We start from the raw sequence: 25,975 nt of genomic DNA on the forward strand, positions 1-25,975 counted from the left end.
ATTGTTTCACACTGTCGCCTCTTACCTTTTTTTTTTTTTTGAATAATTTACAGTGAAATCCACCCTTTTTAGTCTACTGAGTCGTGACAGAGGCATACAGTTGTGTGACTGCCACCTAATCAAGATCCAGCAGTTTTATCACTCCCCCAGATTTCCTTATGGTCAAATTTTTTATAGTCGACCCTTCCCTCCTCATCCTGTTTCTGGCAAACCACTCTCTGTTTCTATCTTTACAGGTCCTTGTGGTTTTGTCATTTCGAGAAGGTCATATACCTGGAATCATACTATTTGTAGCCTTTAGAGTCTGGCTTCTTTCACTTAGCCTAATGCATTTGAGACTCATTGGTGATGTTGCTTGTATTAGTACTTCATTCCTTTTTACAGCTGAGTGGTGTTCATGGAATAGATGTGCCACAGTTCATTGATTCCCATTTGAAGGACATTTGGGTCGTTTCTAGTTTCTGGCAATTATGAACCACCGTGAACATTCACGACAAGCTTTTTATTTCACTTGAGTAAATGCTGAGGAGTTCATTGATGGGTCTTATTGTGAGTCTATGTTTAACTTTATCAGAAATTGGCAAACTTTTTCACAGTGGCCCTGCCATTTTGCCCTCTTACCGGTAATGCAGGTGAGTTTTGTTTTTTTTATACTCTTGTCAACACTTGTTATTCCGAGTTCTTAAAATTTTAACCATTCTAAAATGTCGTAGTCGTATGTTTGTAGGTATGCAGTAGTACCTCCTAGTGGTCTTAATCTACATCTCTCTAAGGACCGATTCTTTTGTTCAAACACCCAGCTTCCTCTGCTGGACACTAGGCAATAGCCCTCTCTTCCCCCAAGAATTTATAGATGTCAGGACGAATAACACATAGGTACAAATGAATGCGAAATAAAATTTATTACTCACATAATACATAGCAAAAGGCTTCACCTTCACTGAGGAGAAGGGCTTAAGTTTTGTCTGGCGTGAAACACGGTGCGGAAGGTGTTGGCGGTTTGGGATTTTTATTGTAGTTAAGGGGTAGAGCCGGGATAGGCCCTTTTGTCAGCCGGGTCTGTATGGTTTGAAATTTCTGTGATGCCAAAGAGACAGGGTGCGTGTGGGCTTGCTTATCAGGTTGCCCAGACGTGAGGCTAAGACGAAAGAAGAGGGCTGGGGACTTGAAAGCTGTCGGAGGTCAGACATCCAAACTCGCAGCTTCCTCTTAATATGCTAATGATGTCGAACACCTTTTTGTATGCTTATTTGCCATCCATCTATCTTCTTTGATTCGTGTTTGTCTAGATTACTTGCCCATTTTTTTAAGTTGGGTCGTTTGTTTTCTAGAGTTCTGTATTCCAGATACGAGACTTTTTCGGTTATATTTTGCAAAAATTTTTCTCAGTGGTTAGATTTTTTCATTCTCTTAACAGTGTCTTTCAAAGAGCAAAAGTTATGTCTCAGCATTAGTTATCTTAGTTCTTATTTAATGCAATCATATACTTATATTTTTCTAACAGATTCCTGTTTAGCTGCTGTGCAGTTCTTCTTTAGCACTTTTAAACTCCTGGGAAGTATCTTAAATGTATCCACTGACTCTTTAGAATAGTGGAAAAGAATATTGTTTATGTATCCAAACCTTGTCACTTTGAACTTTCTCAGCATTTTTTTTTTCTTTTGAAAGCTTTTACCATGGAAGATAGAAATTCTTGTGGGAAGGACATGGGAGTTGGCTAACTTTCTTATTAAAATTTGGTTTCCTAAGAGAAAAAATAGAGGCATAGAAATTATGTACCATGGCTAGAGAGGCAGAGCCTGAATTGGACAACAGATGTGTGTGACCCAAAGCTTGTGCTTGTTACTGTGTATGGTCCATTCTTCACTAACCGTTTCACTTTTCTTCGACTCTTCCAGTGAAGAGCCTTAGTTTTCTTATCTATAGTGATTATAGTTTGCAAAGAGCTTCAGATGTCAGCTCTCAGGTAATCGTCAAGGTTTGATTTTCTGTGATGTGACTTATTGGACTAACTCTGGTAAATTCCACCTATTTCGGCTATTTGTTAATTATTGTGTAAAAGCAGTGATATTGGAAGGTTTAAGCATGTTTTCCATAACTTTCCAATCCTTTATCTTACAGGTAATTTCCCCAGAATTTGTTAGATAATGAGGAAAGTTTTGCCTCTGAGTGTCCCTTGATTTAGATTTTTCCATGGAATTTGCCTTTATTTTATTTTGCACAAACTTAGTAAACGGCAGACGTGAACTTGGAATAATGGAGGTTTACAGTCTCTGTAAACTCTGCTGGCCACTGGGAATGAAGCTGCAAAGGCACATATTTGAGTGTTCTTTTCCCTTCTGGCTAGAATTGACTCATGTTTGTGTAAAGTGGAAGGAAGTGCATTTTAGTCTTATCTGCCTGTCCTGGGTGGCGTCCATGCCCTTTCAAGGAAAGGAAGCAGTGGAGCCTGTGGAATATTTAACTTGGATTTGTCCTATGGAAACTCAGTACTCAGCTGTTCATGGTTTGTACCAAATGGCTCATGAGGAACATGCTGAAATGAAAGCCAGTCTTCGAAGCTTACCTTTGAATGCATAGCTCTCCGTGATGGTGGTTGACAGATCCAAACATTTAAGAATGAGAGAAGATGGAGAAAAGTTGGCTTGGATGTAGGGGAAGTATCTGTGTCAAATGACAAAAAATAATAGAATTTAGTAATGAATTTGATGTCCTTATTCAAGGAAAAAGAACGCGTGGGTTGGGAGAGCACAGTGCCTCACCAGCAGACTACAGTGTTCCTGAGGGATTTGGGGCACGAGTGAGCCTCATGGGGTATTAGAGGCAGAAGCGTGGAAGCGGACGTGATTGGCTAGGAGTCAGGGGATTTCCTGATAAGGCCAGAAGGTCCTGTTTTGCAGGGTAAGGAGAGCTAGCTAAAGCTGAGTTGGAGGATTCTGGTTGGTGGACGTTAGGTTCCTTGACGGGCATTTCCTGTAAGTGCAGCCTGATTTAGGTTTAGATTCAGGCTACTGGGATGGCTTGTATTTTGTGGGTCCCAATATATGAATTAACGTTATCATCTGTAATTATGTCCATGAAAGAAGGAGTGATAAATAGGGAGAATGAAGCTACTCAGTTATATCAATTTACTGGGAAGGGAGGCGTCATCAGACCGAGATTCCCTTTACCTTTTTTTATCCCCTGTAAGGGATAAAATACGTTGAAAATATGGAAGGGTCTAGGCAGTTTGTGGAAGCAATGTCTGAAAACAAATCCTTGCACTGAAAGATTTGGGGGAACATTTAGGAGAAGGCAGGTGCCTGTGAAATTAGTCTTTCTCTGGGAACTGAGGGACACATTATGGGTTGTGCCTGCGTGAAAGGCATTATCACTATTTTGGATTTATTATAAGGTTACTACCAGTTAGCTATATGGGAGGATTTGTTTTGTCAGAAATATTCTACTGTCATGTCAGATCTGAGTCTTTAAGTGGCTAGAATAAGGGATTGGTATGTTTTGAAGACAAAGGACATGGGAAAGTTCTAGAATACAAAGTACAATTTGGATATAGATATACCTCATTTTATTGTACTTTGCTTTATTGCATTTTACAGATATTGTGCTTTTTACAAAATCGAAGGTAAGACCCTCTACCAGCAAAATGGTTACAACTCACCAAAGGCTCAGATGATGGTTAGCATTTTTTACCAATAAAGTATTTTCAAATTAAGGTATATATGTTATTTTTTAGACATAGTGCTTTTGCACACTTAATGGACTATACATAGTGTAAACATAACTTTTATATGCACTGAGAAACCAAAAAAATTGTATGAGTTGCTTTATCACAATATTCATTTGATTGCAGAGGTCTGGAACTGAACCCACAATGACTCCAAGGTATGCTGCACTTCTGGGCCACCAGAGGGCAGTGTTCATTCAACAAATATTTATTGAAGTCCATATTTTAGAGTACCACTGAGAACTGTGGGAAAGGAGATCCGTCTCTGGAGTGAAGACAACTTTGTATTTATTTTATACTCCCTCTTCCCTTTTTTTCTACCTGGCTACCTTCAATAAATATCATTTTTTTCTTTCAAGCATTTTCTTTCTCCCCAAGCGGAGTTCTTCCACAGCATTCAGTCCACATTTCTATGTAGCATTAACTATATTTTCGTTAGGTAGGCTTAGATTTCCTGTACAAATAGCAGAAGGCTTCATTTCATTTATTTCACTAAGATAAAATTTTTAGAAAAATATTGGAATGATTTGCTAATTAGCTCTCAACTTTTAGGCTTATTTTTTCCACTTCTGTCAATTTCCCAATACATTTAACACAAGCAGGAGAATCTTTTTAGTAAATCGATCACTTGGAGCTCACAGACGTATTAAAGAATACCAGTCAAGTTACAAACATCTCATAGTGTTTTGGTTTTCCATCTATGCTTTGCTTCAAGCCTCCATACAAGTTTGTTCTTTTCTCAAACAACTGGTGAATTTTCAGCATCCTTTTTGGCTTTAACAAAGTTGCAGCTGGCAACAGCTTTGACCGTTTTTCCACCGGATTCTCTGAGAGCTAGCTGACTGCAGAGCTCCTCAGCTCTCCCCATATTCCAGTTGTGCTCTCGTAGGCCTGATTTGTCAAAAAAATTTTTTTTCTTTCTCGTCAAACCTATCACTGATTCAAATATTGAATACTGGGCTTTATTTACAGATCATTTCCTACGAGATACCCCTTTGTTCTTCAATTTATCTTTTCTGGTGAGTCTCTCCCTCCAAGGGCCCCCTGCCCCAATCTTGAAGTTGGGGTTTTATGTTTGGAATGTTTTTGTTTAATTCTTAAAACTTATTCTATATATTAAAAGACATTCCAGAAGGGCACGCTTCATATGCATTTATATTTTCCTTTGTTTCAGTTTTTGGTCTATCTGTAGAGAAATCTGAGATTTGTTTTTCGAATTGTCAAATCTTTCTCTTCCTCTGAGTTCAGGCTTCATCTTCAGGGTTCAATGCAACATCACATTACCTAGACCAGGAGGAAGCAGCCCGCTCTACGTCTTTTCTTAAAGTTTAAGTCTTCAAGAGGCTGGGTCTAGAGAGGTGCACCTTCTCCTGCCTGGCTGCAAACCCAGAAGTCCAGGGTCTGGGAGTAGAGCTTTGCTCTGGCCCCAGTATGATGAGAATTCCTTCCTGGGCACAGGATTAGATGCTCGGGAACCAAGCAGAACTTCTAGCCTGTGGACATTTCCATGAACCGTAGATGTTTTCCACAACACAGTGGTTGTAAACACAGTCCATTTTCCTTGTGGGGAGCATCCTCTCCCCTCTCACTTTTGTTGGGGTGGGACAGAGAAACCCTTTTCCACCAAAGAGCTGGGAAGGCACTGAGCCAAGTCTTCTCTGGCCCAGTTTCCCTATGCTGGGCCTCCCAACAGGCCCTCTGGAATGTCACCAGATGCCCAAGCCCATATTTTATTTTGAGTTTTGCCCTGTATTTGTAAGATCCTCCAGCGCATACTGAAGTTTTTGTATATTTGTATCTATCCCAGCCTTTCCACTAATGTATTTGAATGAATAAATGGGAGCATTTGATAATTTGTCAATGATAACAGTTCGCAAACTTTTTCTGTAATGGGCCAGATAGTAAATATTTGAGGCTTTTATGGACCATGGGTCTGTTAGGCCTGATTTATCAACTTCTCAACTTTCTCTGCTCATAGTAGTGAGAAATCTCATTGCAATGGATTCAAGTCTGTGTTCTAATAAAACTTTATTTATAAAAAAATAAGTGTTAGACTGGGTTTGTCCCACAGGCCCTCATTTGCCCATGCCTGGTTTAAGATGTGATTTTCCATAAAATTAGGTTTATAAGTTATTTTGTCTACCATAACACTTTAACATAGCACTAAGCAAATGCATAAAGTACATTGATTTTGTTGAGTAGATGGATGAATAATTGTTTCCAAAAGCGGAATAATAATTATAACTACATTTTCTGATAACGCTTCAAGGAAGTTTTCAGAGAATATGTGAGAGATCATCTGTATGTTGTATTTATAAATATTTAAATTACAGTTAAAACTGGAAATTTAATTTTAGTAGATGTAAAGTTTTGATACGTTCATTTGGACTGTACTGCTTAAGCAAACTGGCAGGTTTTTCTAAGCCAAATTGTGACTGAGAAGAGTGTTTTTAAAAAAGCTTTAAAAAGTTAGTTTTGCTTCAGGTAAAGAGAATACCAAAATATCTCACTGTTTATTGACCAGTGACCTAATGTTTGAGGTATTATTCATCCCATCAATCTCCTGGGTGTGTGTAGTGCAGAGGATGTTTGTTTGTTCAGTTTAGTTTCAAAATGCAGAGAGATGTTTATAATAAGAAAAGAATGCAGGATTTGTATGGTCTTGGCCTGACAGACTTAGTCTCACCAGTTACTTACTGTTAAATGTAACATGGAAATGTTTAGTACCATTGCAAGGTCATCCTTGCAGGCTGCTAACCTCAGATGTCCTTCCTGTCAGCCTTCGTTGCTGCCCAAGGTGGGGCTTTGGTCTTGGAGCTCAACACTTGGCTTCTTGGCCCAGTGCTCACAATTCCTCCCTGATCTTTCCACTCTGCCCTCCGAATGGTTTTTTGGTGACACCCCAACTCTTAAGCCTTTCCTAGACCTTCCCTTTCCCTCTTTGCTGTTAGGAAAACCCAGTCCTATTTTTCTCCTATGATCTTCTCCGGTGGGGATTGCTGTCTTTTCCGTATCTTGCATTTCTCGGGGCTGAAAAAAGTGTCCACCTCTAGACAGTAATCTTGAAATGTTCACAAAGAAATATCTGAGCCTTATATCTTTTGGTCAAACTATCCAAGATCTCTCCTTCTCATTATTATGCTGACCTCTCATTTGTTTATTTTATTCCGTGCAGACTGAGCACCTGCCTCACGACTTCCTCCCACCCCCACCCCGTCATCATCCTGGGTGAACACAGTGGAGTTTTGGAGGGCCCATCAAGTTCTCTCACCTCCCAGGGCATGACTTCCACTTCGACTCCAGCCACTTTCTTTGATGTTTTAATCTTAGATATAGTTATTTTTCAGGGAGGGTTTCACTTTTGTATTATGAAACTGCAACAGCTTAATTCTGCAGCTTGCCCAGCATCTTGCAGCTTCAACTAAACCTACTTAGTCAAAACCTCTACTTTCTTCCTTCTTACCAGCCTCCCCTGTCTTGGCTTCTTTCCTATGTTTAGTGTAGTCTGCACAGTGTAAACGCTAAGCCATTCTCTTGACAATGTCTTCAAACTTGCTCTGTGGTCCTCCTGCATCTACCTGGGAAAACCTGCCAGTTGACAGTCTGTTCAGCTCTTCTTGATCTGCACTTGTTACAGATTTCCCAGACCCTCGTTCTATGGAGTGGGTCACAAGCCAGCAGACCCTAGCTAGTTTCAGGGTGGTTTGTCCACTCGGTGTCTCTTATTTAATAGGTTCTCTTCCTATGACCCACAGGAGTAGTGCTGCAGTCTATACACTTTCTTCCCGTTACTTTGGGATCCTGCACGTTGCATATAGCTACTCAGGTCCCTTCCAGGTTATCTAGTCAAGTTTTAACTTTCACTTCATACCAGCTGTCAGATGGCTGTGCTTTCTCAAACAATGTCTTCCTGGAGAAGAACCTCTCTTTAGGAGATTTAACTCATTTTGTCAAGGCTTTTATAGAAGGCAGAAAACACTGGTGACCTTCAGTCTTATTTTGACTTTAGACTGTGGGTAGTTAAGATGACCTTTTAGGCAAATGTGAAGCAATTCAGAAGCATCTTGCCTTGCTTAAACAAGTTGGGATTAGTAAGGTGCGCCGCACACTCATGTAAATCAACCTGCTCACTTTGAGAATTGAGAGTTTGTTGTTATAGAAGCTGCAACTTTGCTTGATTCTCACACCGAGAGGCCAAGAAGTGGCCTCTATGGTTCTCCCTAATCCATGACTGCAGCTTTCATTTTGGGTCAAGAGTGTGGGTGGCTACATTACCGGGCCTTTTGTGGTAATCCAATTAATACAGTGGCCTGGAGCATCTACTTAGGGTTCAAAAACGTGCCATTAGTATCCATGCTGTGAACTATCATCATTCTTATCAGTGAAAGCACTTACTAAACATATTTTGAAAAATGTACTAAGATAGATGAGTAAATAATGGAGGCAGTGTCAAGTCTTTTTGTGTAGCGGTGACATTCGTTCTATTATTAGCCTGTTTCTGGAAGAGAGGCTTTCATTGTGTAGTCATTAAGGAATTCATCAAAATTTCATATCACCTGTGTGGGTCTCCATTGCGTGTGGCTGCCATCTGGCTCTGCTTCAGGCCAGGGTGATGATTATTTCATGTGGCACTCCTAGTCCTCCTCCTTACTTTTACTGAATCTGTTTTCCTTTTCCTCCAGCTTTTCTGTGTTCTGACTCCATTCTCTGTTCCAGGATGTATGATAACTGTTCTTATTCTCTATTAGGGGAGGAAAATATTCATTAATGCTGGTTTTTGGCTTTTCCTTTCCCCCCGGAGACATTGCTTAGGTCTGTCATGTGCTGCCAGAGCTGTCCGTGTTTTCCCACAGCATAGGTATCATCTGTCTGATCCAGGACTCTTGTATCTGAGTGGTGGCCGGAGAGACAGGGAGGCTGGCTGCTTTCTCCAGTCCTCCCACTTTGCACGGCTGTCTTCACGTGGGTGTCAGGCTCTACCTCATCACACCTACTTTTTTTTTCAGAAGGTCTAAATCTTTTTCCTGAACTATGCTCTTTGAATCTCTGAATCTGAATTATACTTTCTCTGTATACCTCAAGCCATAGTTTCTCTTTCCTTTTAACTTACTTGCTTTTAGGAGAAATGATATAACATTTTCTTTTATTATTACAAATACTTGTTCCGCATGTTACACAGTGGGGCACAGGATGGGGGGAAGATAAATAAATCCTTGACTGAGGTTCCTAACCCCAGTAAAGTTTCAATCTCGGACAGATGAGAAGATGAGCAAATAGCAATGACCTAAGGCCCAATAGTGTTAACTACTGAAATAGTGGCTCAGGAAATTGGTGTCATAGACAATGTGGAAGGAGAAGGAATCTTTCTGGGGTAGTGGTGTTTGGAGAAGACAGTGGAGAGGTATAGTTTGAGTTGTTAAGAAGGTGGGATGAAGGTATTGAACGATCTTTAATTCTTGTGTTTGGGTAGAATCAAGGATCCATGTGTGAGAATCCAGGGGTGAAAGGCCCGAAGGTAGGTAGGAAGGCCTTACGCTACAGACCAAATACAGATCTTTGGAAGATTTTGATTTTTAAGAAACGATAGGCAGGCATTGAAATACAGGGTAGATTGAGAGAAATTAAGGCAGAGCAATCAATAGGAGATTATTAAAGTGTTACATCTGCTAGAAGAGAAACTTAGAACTGGGATGGAGAGAATTACATGGATTTGGAGGGGCAAGGAAGGTTCGCTCTGATGCTCTGAGTCTGAGCAGCTGGGAGAATGGTAGTACAATGATTTCAAGAGAGAACCAAGGTGTGGCAGCTCCCTCTGGGTGAGAGGGTGAGGCCTCTTACATACTGACTTTGCGGTGCTGTGAAGGTGCTCGGGAGGAAATGCTCACCTGGGGGCTGTACCTGTGAGGCTGGGGGATGTCTCGGGGGAAGGGCCAGTGTAAATTTAGGGCTGGTCTTGGAGTTTGTACTTAAATTGATCAAGATGAGAAGGTGGAGGGAGAATACCAGGTCGGAGAGCAGAGGAAGAGCTGGAAGGAGGAAGTGGTTGGCAGGTCAAGCTTCACAGTTTCGAGGAGAGTGAAGTGAGAAGCTTTCCCAACTAATCCGTACTCTGCTGCCTCCCACACCTCCTGTCACACCCGACTGCTCTCTGCTGTGTTCTGAATGTCCAGGCAGATATCTTCAATGGTTATGGTTGGCTGTCTGCCCACATTATCTTCCTCTGAACTTTAGTTCTAGGGTTGGAGGGCACAATCCACGTATAACCCAAACTCATGAGCCTCAGAACCCCGATTCATGAGCTCCCTGGTGCTCTATTGAATGAAGAGAGAAATAATCCAGCATATTGAGGGGAATCTTAGAAAGCACACTCAAAGTGAATTACATATGTTTAGCCTCTAACCATATTCTATATCAGGAGTTTACTTTCTCCAAAAATGCATTCTCCAAAAAAAACATTCCATTTTGGGACATTTTATTACGATAGAGTTTTTCCATGTAGTGGATCCCAAATCTACAATTAATCAGATTATATACTTTAACGTGCAAGTTTTTCCACAGAAAGTCTCAAGATCTATTTTGTGTGTTCCAAAACCAGTTTTGTGGGAATACATGGGAAGTTCTTGTAGAGTTAATAAGGTGACAGACTGGTGGTGTTATATTACTTTAAAAATTTTTTCCAGATATAATTGACAAATAAAACTATAAGATATTTGTTTATTTTTATTTTTTATTTTTGCCAAATGTAGCTCGATTGCACGTTTTAAAGCTGTTTTGTTGTGATATTGATGTATCTGGTTCTAGCCATTAAAAACAGAGGACAGTAGTCCAGGGGCTGCAATATACCTCTGCAGTACCATGAACATGCCAGCAGGTGGCAGCAGAACAGAAACTGATACCTGCTTGGTTTCCTTAGGCTTCTAATAAAGAACCAAAACATTTAGAGCTGTGAGACGTGGTGATTATTTAGAACAAGTTGTTTTTCTTATCAAGAAATCAAGACTCATAAGAGCCCTAGATACCTAGCACCAGAACGTGTTTATCGGGGACAGTTCCTAGCAAGACACAGTCAGGGGGATTCTGGAGAATGTAGACTTCAGATGTCAGTCCAGGCCTTTTGAGTCAGGATCTCATAGAGAAAGGCCTGGGGCCTGTATTGTTTTACAGGCACCTTGGATGCTTCTTCTACACACTGAGTTCTGAGTCAGCAAGTGAGATCCCTTCCGCAGGGCAGGAGCTGTGCTGGGCCTTGAGGACACAAGGAAGACACTCTGCATAGTGTCAGTGTCAAACCGACATGCCTGCGAAGCCAGTCAGGTGGGTAGGATCTGTCACTGGATGGAGGTTGTTCTCTGCAGAGCAGCCGGTCATTTCCTCAAGGGCTGCCAGTTGTGGCCATGGGATAATGCAAACCCAGTGTTGCCAGACCATTTCTCTTTTTAATGAGAAGCTAGCATTCCAGATCTTTATTTTATGTTTCCCAACTTCAGCATACTGTGTGGACCCAGCACTACATGCCTACGGGTTGGAGTCAGCCTGTAAACTGTGACGTCTCCTTTAGGAGCCGTGAATGAGAGTACGCATTTGCCATGCAGTAAAGTGGATGTCACGAAGAGTAGACGGCGCGGTGAGGGCAGAGGGAGCTGTCAACATTGCTTGAGAAAGGTCTAGCAGACTTTCTGAAGGCGAGTTCTCAAGGTCACCGGTATTCGTTTGAGAAAAATAAACTCATTCATTCACATGGGCAGAGTTCTCTCTTTCCTATCCTAACAAGGAACATATTTTTGTTTCTATATCTCCGTTTTGCCAGAAGAGTGTTAAAAAATTTACTCTGAGTGCTTCAACTTTTAGAAACTTGGGGCAAATGATTCCAGTAAAGAGAAGTAAAATTATTACTTGGGCAAGGATATTTTAAACTAATAATTAGATGTGATGTAGAGCTATGAGCATATCTACTTTGGAGAAAATAAACTGGAAAATTTGTTGAGATCTATTAAGGCCCTAGAAAGACTCTAGAAGAAACTTTGTTACTATAAGTTGTTTTAGGAAAACTGATATCTTAATCCTTCTGTTGAGATTAGAATTAATTTCCAGCAGGAGTTAAGTGGAAGTGCTGTATCTCATTTGCTATGGCCTGCTTTGTTATACTTTATGTGTGTTTTCTGCGTTGAAACCATATAAGCAAAGCGAATTAGGAAAAAAGGCCTTAAATGCACCTAAGAAAATTTAGAGTTGTGGAATTGTTTAGATATAATGCAAAAATGACACATTGAAAAACAGAAAAACAGGTGCAAATATATACAAATAAATATTATAATTTAACATTAAAACATTTTCGTGTGTGAGGTAGAGGGGTTGAAAATTCCACTTTCCAAATTTAGACCTAGTCCTATAACATTATCTATAACTTTTTAAGGGAGGTAGGCACTTAGAGCACAGAAATTGCTTTATAGCTTAACTTCTATTGAACTTTTTGGTGGATGGGGTATGAGATGGTATTGCAGGGCTTTTGCAACTATCATTTTAAAAGTCATTTTTACTGAAGTTGAATAAAATGTGCAACTATCTAAGTGTACAGTTCATTGAGTTTTTTAAAGAACATTTATTGAAGTATAATCTACTCTTTTAAAATGTACAATTCATTGGTTTTTGGTATACTCACAGAGTTGTACAGTCATCACCACTGTCTAATTTCAGAATGTTTTCATCTCCCCCCGAGAAACCCTATACCCACTGGCAGTCACTCCCCATTCTTCCCTTGCCCTAACTCTTGGCAACCACTAATCTCCTTTCTGTTTCTCTGGATTTGCCTATTCTGGGCATTGCACATAAATGGAATTATATAATATGTGGTCTTTTGTGTCTGGCTTTTTTCATTTGGCCTTATGTTTTCAAAGTCATCCATGTTGTGGCATGTATCAGTACTTCATTCCATTTTATAACCAAATGGTATTCCAAGTGTTATTATATTCCATGTGTCATTATACTATATTTTATTTATCCATCCGCCGATGTTTAGGTCGTTCTCATTTTTTGGTTAATATGAGTAATGCTGCTATGAACATTCATATACGAGTTTTTGTGTGGGCCTATGTTTTTATTTTTCTTGGGTAAGTGCCTGGGGATAGAACTGTAACTATCTCTTTGCTTCCTAGAAATGTATTGTTGACTGGAAGGAAGGTTGATGAGTGGGTAGTAGGCGAACTATATCATTAGCTTGCAGTAGGAATCCATCAGGAATCATTTAGGGAACTCTTGTGTTACAGGTCACCTCAACTTCATTCCTTAATATCAAAGTTACACTGGCAGGTCAAGTATATTTTAGGTACATGGGGTGTAACTATCAATTTGCAGTTCATATAAAATAAGCAGTGATTCTCACCTATGATGCAGACACACTGTTTCCCAAAATGAATGTTTCCCACAGTGCTGACTCGCATAATAATTCTTAGGTAGATAAGCAGGTAATTGTTGAGACTTGCTAATGTGTGTGAGAATTTCTGCAAAAAACAATGACGTCTCTTGACTCTTGAGAACCCATGATTATATTAAGCAGTTGAACTATACTTAAATTATCCTGATAATAGATGTTCACATCTATGTGTGCCTGGTGTGCTAGTTATTTAAAAACTTCTTGATCTAGAAACAAATGGTAATTTATGCCTAGACTAGGCGTTTGGTAGGTTTTTCCTTGGAATATTTTCCCTGTTGTCTGCAACAGTGTAAATTAGAGTACGAATCCGTATTACAGACAAATAATGTACTTTATCTTCTACCATTTAGCAGTAGTTTTTGTGATTGTTAACAGAACAAAGTAGAGCTGTAAAACGAGCACATTTTTGTGTGTGATGTTTTAGTGACCTTACCTAGCTCTTAATAGAGCTCAGGTTGTCATGGATTTTGTATCTAGGTGAAAACTGGCACGTGAATTGTAACCCTGGAGCAAATCTTCCTTTCTTCCTTTGGTTTTATTTCAGTTTTTCCAGTTGTTTTTCATTTCTGGCTTATTAATAATTGTGGTTTAGCAAAAATAATTTGAGACTATAAGCTAAAAGATGAGAGATGCCTAGGCTTAAAAAGCCATTTTGACCACACTTTTCAAAACAGGATAGACTTCTAAAGAGGAATTTCCAAGAATTGCTGCATCTCACGTTTTATATTCCCAGTAGCCACTTCTCCTGGATCAGAAGTTGTGTTTAAACTCATTTTTTTTTTTGACCCCAAATCTGAGTATACCTGACATTTGATGATTGAGAATTTTCAGTGTTTATGTAAACAGTTGGCTTTTAATTATCCGGGGGCAGAACTGGGAGCTTTGCATTTTGCTGGCTTTGTTTTTGCTTCCTGCCTGTATAGAGACTTGAGGGACTTTCTTCAGAGACGCGGAAGTGGGAGATGTAATTTACACTAGACACTGAGATGAAGGGCTGAAGGAGGCCCATGGGGCAGGGAAAATGTTTAGATTTTTGACCACTATGAGACTTCTGGATTCTATTTAGCATTCAGTAAACTGTGCAATTCTGATTACCTCTATCTTGGAAGACTGTGAGTTGGCTTTAGTTTTGCTATCAAGTGATATTAGTATTGGCAAAAATAGTCATGGTATACTCCGGGGTATTATGTAGTGCAATGCCAAATCTTAAGAGAGGCCAGTGACTTGAGAATTATGCCGCTTAAAGCAATGTTATTTGCTGACTATACAGTATAAGTTGACCAAGAACATGGTGTAATTCAGAGGGTTAACCACATTTTTGAGAGATGCCTAGGCTTAAAATGCCATTTTGGCCACACGTTTCAAACAAGGTTAGACTTTTAAAGAGGAATTTCCAACAATTGCCACACCTTATGTTTTATATTCCTAGTGCCATGCCAGGTACATACATAGCAGCTGTCTTTACATGATTTTGGAATGAATGAATAAATGAATACTTTCTTAGTATCTTTGGTAAAATTGTGACAAATTATTAAATTAAGTTAAATTCTAATATATTCTTTAGTCTGGGAAAACTTTCATGTAGTAAATCAATAGTAGTGACAAGTTCTTAACTTTGAAGTTTTTGTTCAAGAATATTCCCCTTTGAAAAGGTGTATCACTAGAGTCACATGTTTCCATGGACTCTTGTATCTTTTTGTTCTTGAGCTATGGACAAAATTAGAATGAGTTCACTTCTGTGCCGCAGAAGGCTACTTTAATAAAGTTATTTCAGGATCTGAGGTAGCTTCTCCCACCAAAACACAATGCCTTTTCCCCTCTTACACTTGAAATTTAACCATCGGTTTGATCTTTTCTTTTCTTTCCTTTTCTCTTTCTTTCTTTCTTTCTTTCTTTCTTTCTTTCTTTCTTTCTTTCTTTCTTTCTTTCTTTCTTTCTTTCTTTCTTTCTTTCTTTTCTTTCTTTTCTTCTCTCTCTCAAAAATCTCTGTGCCTGGTTCTGTGAAGTTGCCTTCCCTTCCCTTCCCTTCCCTTCCCTTCCCCTCCCTCTTATAAAAACAAGGTCAATCTTTATTTTTGTCTTGATTTTCTTTGGTTAATATTTGTAGTGCAAATATTCATAGGAAGAGCAATTAAATTTAACATAAGTGATTAGTATGTGGTAAGCCATATTTCAGCCAATGAGAAGTTGGGTAGGACAGTCCTGCCCTTGAGAATTTGCAGTGTAGACTGGGATGGCCAGGAGCATAGGGAGGTAGGTTGCTAACTACACTGCAGATTTCACTCAGTGCTTTCACAGATACTCTCATTCATTCATTCAATGCTCAATACTTGGTATGTAGGGAGATATTATTGACCTAAGTCACACCTCAGGCAACTGTATTGTTACTCAGTTTCTTCACGTATAAATGGGGTAAGAGCACCTACCACATAGGGTTGCTGTAAAGGTTAAGGGAGATTGTGCATGAGCAAACACGAATAAGTGTTGGTTGTCGCAGTCTGGGAAACTGAGGCCTGGAGAAGTTAGGAGACTTTATTTTCGTTATACAAGGAAGGAGTCTGAGACTTTTGGCTCAGCTTTTCTGACTCCAACTTCCCTTTTTTAGTTTTATGTTTTAGCCCACTCTTGTGGGAAGAACTGGCTTCTTTCTCTAATATCTCAGATAACTTTTTCAATAGTTTTACTCTGGAAAAAAGCTAGGAGGTAGACAGTTGTTCTATTTAAATATGTTTAGTTTTTACCTAATGTGTTTGACTATGCCATAATCCTTGCATTTGTACATTTTTGGCATGTGTGACCAAGGGGATCTGTCAGAGTTATTGCATCATAAAAAATGATACAGACATCTCGTAGAATTCATTATAAAAATTGGTCCTGTTTTGTGGTGTTGTAGGGATCATATAATGGTTGCTTCAAAAATGAAGCTTAATAGAAGAAAGGAGGAAGGGGTATTTTTAAATTCATTGACAGTTTTAGAGACTAAAAAGCATGGAAGCTTCTTGAAGTGTGCAGGCCTTGGGCTTCTCGCTGCGGAAGCAATATCCCTTTCATTCGAAGGTGAACACTCAGTCATCTCCTTGAATGGAAAATTAAGGCAGACCCATTTTTTTGTGAATTGTTTCACGATGTGGGGCCTGTGTTCCACAGTCGCTTCTGATGGTAACTGTTTCTTGATTTTGTTTGTTTTATTTTTGTTTTGTTTTTGTTTTTTGTATTACTTATGTGGGAATGATTAGCATGATGATGAATGTATATATATCTTAAATATCATGATCTAGTAGTTGATCAGTCAGTTAGTAGGTAGCAATTTGGAATCAACTGTGAGCCCAGTTGAAGCTTATAGCCTAGTTTTTATCAGCAAACGTCTTTTTTAAAACAAGCTCAAATAGGCACTATGGTTTTGCACTGTGATTTGTGCAAAAGTATGGTAGTGCTTTTGGGATTCTAGATGCCTTTAAAATGGCTGCTTAAAAGGAATCGAGAAATTTAAATAAGACGAGTGCCTGCTGACTTGTGTTAGTGGGCGTTTTGCTGATAATCAGTCTGGTATAAAGTGGTCTTTGAGGCGTTCCCAGAATGTTTGGGTTTTAAATCGTGTGTATTATGTGGTCTGAATTGGAACTGAGAGATGCGGCTTTAAAGAAACTTGGTGCTTATATTAGTGGGAAATCTCATCCAGCGAGAAGATTAAAATAAAACTATAAACAAAATAGTAAAGGGTGTGAAGATAATTCCCATTTGTCAGTTAAATTAATACATTTCATAGCAAAAGAAATGAATTTTTGACATTTGTGAACTCTACCCTTATTGCTTGTATATTTAGCTGATTGATATTTTCCTTCTACAAAATATGCCCTTTAAAAACTTCGTGTCCAGGGCTTCTCTGGAGGCTGCAGGTGGTAGGACAGGTTTGGCCGCCGTGTTGTGCAGAGTGTTTTCGGCGTGCCGCTCCGCCCTTCAGGTGCTCAAGAGAGTCATTATAACTTCACAGGAAGCATCCTGCCCAAGACATCCTGTCACTTCTTAGTTTTCTTCCTAACAGGATGGCCAGTCAGTGCACAGGGACACATGGCTGGAAGAGAGGTTAAATATTTTTACATATCACTTGTGTACGGCGAAGTAGATAGGGCAGATACTCCTTTCCCTTTAAAAATTAGGGGATTGAGCAGTGATGTATCAGAATTGTGTAGAGTGAGATGTGTCCAGGATTACATCCCAGGTCTCATTTGATGTATGTCTCAGGTTATTTCAGGTGGTGACAATTTTTTTTTAAAACTATATTTAAAAATATGGAAAGGGGAAAGAAAGAGGGAAAAAAACAACAAATTTTTACAGGAGGCAAGGTGTGGCTGTTGACTACATAGTGGTTACTCTTGTTTGTGTTGACTTTTGATAACTCGAGTGGGAAACACATCTCTGTTTAGTTCTTATGGATCACACCCTCATTACGTAAGAGGTGTCACACCTCACATAACTTGCTAATGAGTAAGACTCAGAATTATTGAAAAATGCAGTGAGTAATTATTAGATTAGAACTCCTAGACAAACACTTGTTCTCTCAGAATTCTGGAATTTGCCATTAGGCACACTGAATTCTTCTTAAAATAAGAATGGGTTTGTATCTTAAAGTATGATTCAATTTTTGGAACAAACTGCCTTTTCTATATTTTGAGGTCCTTTGTGAAACTTTATAATTTTTAGTGTCCAGGATACTAAAGGTAGTCTAGTAGATTTTTATAATATGGTAACTCAGTTTCTTTCATTAAATAAAGGATGTTACATCTGGCCAAACAGACTTTCCTTTATTTGATAAGATAAAACCTTTTATCTTCATTCTACTGATGGAGAATAACAGCTAATAATACTAGCTAACATTTGTGAATGCTCCTCAGTTAGGCAAGTACTCAGTGCTTTATATGCATTATTTCATTTAATTCTGAGTAACCCTGTGAGATAGGTACTTTGTACGTCCATTGCAAAAATGTATCCAATGGAAAAATTAAGAGATTAAGCAGCTTGTCCAGGGTTACAGGCAGGAAATGGCAGAGCCAGGATTCACAGGCTCCAGACCGACGACCTGACCTCACCTGGCAAGGGTAGATGTTATGTGTTTCTGGAAGAATGTGGCCCAGGCAGCTGCTATACACTGAAAAGTCTTACTGTAAAATTATGCTTTCCTTTTTGGTTTAAGGTTTTTGGAAAACTATTTTCGTTTTAGTTCCTTGGGAGGGGCCTTACATGACTTTACATTTATATGGCTCTATAAATTGGTAATTAAGAATTTTACTTTACAGTCAGGTGTTTTGAGTTATTGAGGCTGAGGTGGTTAGTATATACAGTATGAACATTTTTTAACATTCATGAAAACATCCAGAGAAACTCTTAAAACATTTTAAGAGAATTTTTCATTTTATTAAAGTTTAGAGTGCCATATTCTCTCTCTCTTTTTTACTCTCTTTAATATACATACACATACAATCATTATACCTTAAGGCAGAAATCTCTTGTATCCAGGAAAATTCAAAAAGTTTAATTGAACAATTTTTATTTACTGAGTTACTATTTATACCCTTAACAATGGAAGATTAGTTTTGAAAGTATAGTGCATGGTAAAATACACTAGTTTAGATTTAAAAAAAGTAAATGCAGATAGAAGACAATATAATTTTTTTGGCTTTTGAAAGGTTTAGTGTCTGATGCAGTTAAGACACTCTCACTAATAATTTGTAAAATGATGTACGTTTTTTTCGTGTCTGTTGAATGTGGATGGTTCTATAACTTTCTAGAATGTTAAACTTGCTGAACCTCAATCTTCTTACTGGTAAAAGGAGAATAGTAAAGATTATTAAATTTAAGGAGTGTGTGGATTTTGTAGGTAATGAGAAAAATTATCTAGCATAAAAATTGATGTCTCTCTATATATCCTTTGGATGCAGGAGATACAGGAAATTGACTGAAATCTGATGAATTCTGACCTCTTTTGAATGTTATTTAAAAAAAATATATTGATTACTTTGTATATGTATTGCATAAGAAACATCTATGGTTTTTATAATCTGTAAATGAGCCAAAACTAAATGTTAACATTATCTGTAAGTCTACCACTTAGAAATAATTACTGTTAACATTTATTCCATAATTATAAATGCATACTTATGAAATTATAGTAATTGGAATTATACTCCATGTGTTATTTCATAAATTGCTTTATAACTAGTATATTAAAGATTCTTTACAAGTAATAAATGTACTTTAATGTCGTGAGTTTAAATTTCATGTAGTTTTCTGTTTTATGGTTATATCATAATGTAATTAATTTCTTATTGTTGGGCATTTAGGATGTTTGTAATTGAAGAAATAGAAGCATTTCTTCTATTCATGTCTTTTGTGTTCTGCTGTTGTCTTTGTATAAAGTCTTAGGTCTCTACATAGTGTGCCTGAAAGAGTGCATATGTAAGGCTTCAGATACACAGCATAAATTGCCTTCTAGAAAAATGGTATTTTATATTACCTCCAGTATTGCACAGGGCATGCCAGATTCCCAAGTCCTTAAAATATAGACTATTATTTAAAAATCTTTTAGTTTTTATGTTATCTTCTTTATAAATACAGTATAAATAGAGCCAGGTATTACAATTATTTAGGTTTTGGTAAGTATACAAGGATATGTTAATATTTTGATATATGGAGGGGGGTGGTCTGAAATCTACATACTATAATTTTGCCTTTCTGTAGTCTTTTTGGGGAAATGAACCATTCCGGTTAGTTGGGTTTTAGTAGCTCTGCATATTCCATTATTTCTATTTTATTAATTAATATTCTAAATATAACCCAGCCTTGCCTATATGGTGCAGAGGTATTCCTTTGAGAGTTAATTATTGGAGTGTGTTGGCAGAGTATTAACTTTAAGGTCAGTGCATGTAACGAGGTTAAGCATATACTGCTGTTAGCTACCCGTAGGTATTTGATTAAACAGCATCTTGGCCATTAGAAGCTACTGAGTAGGTGATATTTTCCCTTTTTCAGATGAGTAGGCTGGAGTTCAGAGAGATTATTTAACTTGCTTAAGATCACACACCTATTATGTAATGAAAGTGAGATGTGAATATATTTTGTCTAACTTGAGTCCTTTCGCTTTCCATTTTTGTCACTTGCTACATTCTGCCCTCTGGGTTGGCCAATCCAGTGCTATTGATTGTTAGTTACCCTTTACTGTTAGCCATGTGTCTGTACCGTACAGACTTTCTTTCTTCTAAACCTAATTTCTTCTCATCTAAATTGAATTGAGAACATAATTGCTAGATTGTTTCAGTGGTCTAGAGAACATGGACTTTGATATCTGCTTTGATGTTTGGGGCTTTTTTATGCTTTTTGACTTTGGACAGCAGTTTCTTGATAAATGAGGTGTCACTGTTTTCACTAGTTGGGATCAGTGCTCATACTGAGTTTTTATTGGATCTATTTGAGGAAAATTCAAAAGCTTGTGCCACACAGGTTACCTGGAATAATCCATGCACCACTTAAAGTTATCTCTCAAAATAGGTGCCATTCTGTTAGAATATATTTTACTGTGCTTTTAAGCATGTTTTACTATGTGGCCGAAAGCTTCTTAAGGGAAGAGCTGCCTAATTTTTTTTTTTTTTAGAAATTCACCAAGTATCCAGGTAAGTGCCTGTAACAGAGACACTCAGCAGAAGTTTAATGTAGCCTTTTTGTAGATTAATGCTGTGTACAGGAAAGGATCTTCCACTTGTTCCTATATTTGAATGTGTCACCTCCTGGCCCTGAAGCCTGTCCATATTTGTAAACCCAGCTTATGAGAAACTTACTCTTGTTCTAAAATTAACCATTGTTTTGTCAGTTAACAGATAGCATGTCTAGCGTTGTGGAAAAGATGCAGAAGCCATGTGGGGATTCTAGGTGGACAGTAAAGCTAGCAGTGGTGTGTAAGGACAGCAGGCGCCCCGTGGCTCACCGAGCATTTAAGATGAATAACTTCCCAAATTAGGTTTCCAGGATCGTATTTCTCCCTGAAGTGGCAGGTGGAGCAGGGACTCCTGCTGGCAGGTGGTGGGTACGTCTCCAGGGCAGCTGCTGTCATTGCTGTTGCAGCGCCTCCTGCCCACACCCTTAGCTGAGGACCCAGTCCAAGGAGTTGTTCTTGGGGCGGCCTTTTTCCCCTTTGTGGCCTCCATTTTCTCTGCTTCTGTTTCCTCTCTGGAATCCCCATCCCTCCCAACCACTCCACTCTCAAGAGACAGTATCCGTAGATATTTTTTCAGCAGTTTCACGAAGAACATTGTCGGTGGCAACCTTAGGTGGCCTGTTCATATGTAATAGCCTTTAGTGGGGATTTTGTCTGTTTAAAATTCATACCATCTACCCTCTCTGTCTTTTGTCTCTCTCTGTCAGGATTTAATAGTCTTCTCCCTAGGTTGCTTCAGTAAATAGCTCTTTACGCAAATCAGGGCCATTCCGTGAATACATTTAAGGAGAGCCATGCCTTCTGCTATTTAGCTTTGTAATGAAACTTGAAGAATTTAAAGATGGGATTGAAATAAATGCTGTGCATATATAGTTGGTATTTCAAATGTATATCTTAATCAGTTTTTATTTACGTAGTAAAATAGATCACCCATAGGTTTTTTTTTTAAAAAAAATAGAAAATATGTTAGAAATGTAGCTTCTAATTTTTATCATGTATGAAATGGTTACAGTACAGAAAATGCTCATTGTGATTTTCTTCTGTTTATATTTTTTCATACTAAAATGGATAACCTTTCTCTTTGTAACACAGAACCACACATAACTTCTTATATGGAACAACTTTTGATATATGCACAGCTTTCAATTATAACATTAGATGCATATTAATTAATCTAGTACTAGATTTGACTTGTGTGATATTCCTCATTAAGAGAAAATTAATACCCAAATCTGTCTTTCAGGCAGTAACAGAGAAGAATTTTGAAACAAAGGACTTTCGAGCCTCTTTAGAGAATGGTGTTCTGTTGTGTGAGTAAGTATTTAAGGCATTTAAAAGAATAATTCAAAGGCAAAGGTGTGTGTGTGTGTTATGAAGTTTCTTCGCTCCTCTCTCCATGGCTACCATAGTCACAGATATGTTTTCTTGGTAACAAGTGAGATCTGATCCCTGCAAATTGACACCCCCACAGTACCAGGCAGTAAGAAGGAGTTATCAGTCTCTGTATCTAAAGATAGCATTGGTGAAATGTATATTATTTTAAATTAGTAAACAAGAAAGATTCTATTATTGCTCAATGGGCCAGTGGGGATGGGTGGTTGAGGAGAAGGCCTTATTACATTGTTCCAGCTATTGTTTACTGTGATTATTCTGATGTATGGAATTGCCCAGTTTAGAAGTTAATGTAAAACTTTTTTTCTTCGCCAATAAATAATGATGGTTGTAGAACAAAGTTAGGCAGTAGCACATTTTTCTTTTAAGATTTATGTGGAGTCATTACATTACCACAATCAATCTGAGTCATGGGCCATCAATTTAATTAATATTATTGAAAATCACATCCCAAGCTTTGGTTATCATAAGGAAAATGGGCTGGTGCCATGATTGATGATATGAAGCATATACTGTGTTTAGTATGATGGTTTGTTCCTCAATGGATGTGTAGTACAGCTAGCCAGGTATGTGACCTTTGGGGGTGGGATGTAAGGATGAAGGTGTGAGGGTACAGGTTGCAGAAGTGAGCAAATAAATTATAAGAACATACTTGAGTACGCACCCACATTTTTGAAAGTACTTAAGTATTTCAATCTAGACACTTACCGCAATAGGTATTTATGGAATCTGACCACAGGGAGCACTGGGAGTATGTGCTTGTACTTAGATGATTTTGATTATCCTTTTAAAGGAAGGCTGTTTGCAGCAAAGATCAGGAGTCAGAGGGCTTAGGTTTGATTCTTTGCTCCCGTACTTTTGGACATTTGAGCAAGTGACTTAACATCTGAGCCTTATTCTCACCTGTAAAGTAGATATCAGGGTATCTGATCTGCCTACTACACAGGGTTGCAAAGTTCCATGAGACATATGGAACTTAAAAGGTTTTATAAACCATCAAATTTTGTATAAATACAGATTGTTGCTAGGAAGATGGTGTGTAGATAATAGTCTCTATCATATTAGCTCTGTTGATAGGTGTATGTTCAGACTTGTCTTTCAGCAGTATTATTCAGTTGAACCTTGTGAAATTGTTGATATTTAACCATCTGTGAGCTACAGAAATGTCAGTTTCATGTGGTTCTAGCTAAGATGTTGTAGGACAGGCATATGAAAAAGGGCCACAAATAAAGTTTAAAGGATATATCTTGATCTCTTGTGTTGTCACATTCAGAATTGTCATTGACAAATAGTGTTTAAACTATTTTTAGTAGGCTGTATGGTCAGCCCAATTTGTCACTGACAGGAAATTACCTTGATTTGAAAACTGTATGATTTAAATGTATTCTAATGTGTTCAGAAGACAGAGGGACAAAAACGGCTTAGAAGGATGCATGTGATCTGAAAACTACCTCTGCTATAAAGTATAGACTATTTAGAGGTTTGTAGCCAAATAGCATTGATGTCAATTAAAAACCCCACAAGTCAGGATAGGAGTTAGGTGGGTTTATGTAGGAAGTGCCCTGTGAGGCACAGAGTTGTTTTCATACATATGAGAGCATATGGCCCAAATAGGCGATCTGTTCATTGAAGTCACTTTGTGGCTATATAGTATGGAACTATTAATGAAAACATTTTTAGGTAGTGCCTTCTGAGGGAACACTGCTTCCATAACTAGGTCATTAAACGTACCTGAGAATAACAACCCAGTTTTTTGTTTAAAATGCAATTTATGCACCAGCCTGGGCTCTGAATGATTTAAGGTGATTTCTAAAAACTATATTCAGCCTGTTACCAGTGAGAATATTTAGAATAGATGAAAAACTGTTTTAACCACAAGTAGTGCTGTTAGAATAAATATGTAAGTTCTACCTTCATGGTCACAGCAAACATTTGGATGCATGTTTAGAGAGAGATTGTTTTTTTGTTTGTTTGTTTGTTTGTTTTTTAAAGTCACTTTAATGCACAGCTTCCTAAAGCTCATTCTTAAATTGTTTCCTAACTGAAATAATACCAATTTGGGGTTTTGCGCATTATCAGGTAAGTCTTATCAATCTGTTTAGTACCCAGTGTTTAAATGAATGTTTCCCAAAAGTAGCAAAAGTAAACATTAAGCTGTGACAATCAGCAATTGTAGTTTACTGTGGGACACCAAAGTACTGCAAAATGTTTATATTAAAAAAAAGTCTTTCTCTTAGCTGTGTATCATATTGTTTCTAGCCATTGGTTAATGAAGGTATATCAATTTAAAAGGTATAGTGTTGAGGGAAAGCAAAGTCCAGGTAATTATATTCTTTATAAATCCATAACTGAAGAAAGCCTACTTGGTTGGTCTATAAGCAGGCATCACTATTTGATCACATCTATCTAAATTATAATACGTATGAGGAAAGCCAAATCAGTTATTCAGAAGCCTGGTATTTTAGGCTCAAACTTTTAAATTAATAGTAAATATAGTAAGCTATTGTCTTAGATTATTTTACCCATAAGAAATCTTAAGTTTTAGTTAAAACATGATTAGGATATTTAAAAAATCTGAATTCATCTTCTTACAGAAAAAGGCTGACTTCCATTTGATTCACTGCCATAAAAATGACCAATTCTTGTGAAATATAGAGTCTGCTTGTTGCCTGTTAAATCTCTCTAGACATCCTACTTAATTACCACCATTAAAAGAATTTTCTTATTGTTTTATCTAGTAATTTAAGCAATCTTTTATCCTTTAGTTATAGTTTATCCTTTTGAACTGGCATTCCAAGCTATCAAAGTGGAGAATTGAGAGAAGTGAGCTTATCACAGTTTTCACCCAGCTGGCAGTGTGCTGACATTTCCAATAGTCTAAACAGGGTATAAACTCTGCACTGAGGTTTCATACAAGATACATATCTGAATAATGAGGATATTATGTCCATTTATTGCCTTTTAATCTGATTGACTATGGAAGTCAATATCTTCTGTTAATTATTTAGTATCATTTAGTTTGATTAACTGTGTGATCTAATGAGTTGAGGACTAAAGAATACTCTCCCAGTTAAAGTCTGTTATAGTAATTCTTTTACCTTCTACCTTAGACATGTAATCTCTCTTGGCCTTACTGAACAGCGAGATGGAAACAAGATCTAATTTTATTTTTTTTCTATTTAGTAAAAGGATTGACGAGCTTATAAAGTCATTTTGGCTCCTTGTTATAATTTTCTGTGAATTTTATTGTTTTATCTATTAATCTGTCTCCTATCTTCATTGTTTATTAGTGTGTATGAGGTGTACCTTACTATATATTACAAAATATTTGAGGTTTGCTACTACATACATATCCTCAATTCTTTCTTGCTCTGTGGTTCTAGCTGAATTATTTTTTGCTAAACACATTTAGTGGCATGTCCAGCTAGTGATATGAGTTAGTAATTTCACAGTTACTCATCTTATGATAGCAATCTTGGAAATATTCAAATGAAAACATTCTTTATTCTCCTTATGAAGTAACAAGATATGTTCAAAGGTAATCTTATTGGGTGTGTCTCAGTATTGGGTGTGTCAGTCTATACTTCCCATCTCTGGAATAAGTCTATGTCTTTGCTCTTTTCCAAGTCAGCTATGCATCAGAAGTTTATGCCTTTTGAACTCGTGGCTTACATTATTGAGAAAGCTCACCAAGCCTTTTCCATAGCTTGCAGCTTGGAAAGAG

The 25,975-nt window shown here is 37.9% G+C and overlaps 1 protein-coding gene across 15 annotated transcripts in view; it reads left to right on the forward strand.

Moving 5' to 3' along the window:
• LMO7 (LIM domain 7) overlaps window positions 1-25,975 on the forward strand; it is a 183,098-nt gene that overhangs the window by 41,196 nt on the left and 115,927 nt on the right. For all 15 annotated transcript variants that reach the window (XM_025048155.1, XM_025048164.1, XM_025048161.1 and 12 more), the window contains one exon: window positions 22,103-22,173. In XM_025048155.1, coding sequence (XP_024903923.1) covers window positions 22,103-22,173 — 71 coding nt within the window. The remainder of the gene's footprint in view (window positions 1-22,102; window positions 22,174-25,975) is intronic.

This window comes from Pteropus alecto, unplaced genomic scaffold, assembly GCF_000325575.1.
Source record: "Pteropus alecto unplaced genomic scaffold, ASM32557v1 scaffold72, whole genome shotgun sequence".
Classification (NCBI taxonomy): Eukaryota; Metazoa; Chordata; class Mammalia; order Chiroptera; family Pteropodidae; genus Pteropus; species Pteropus alecto.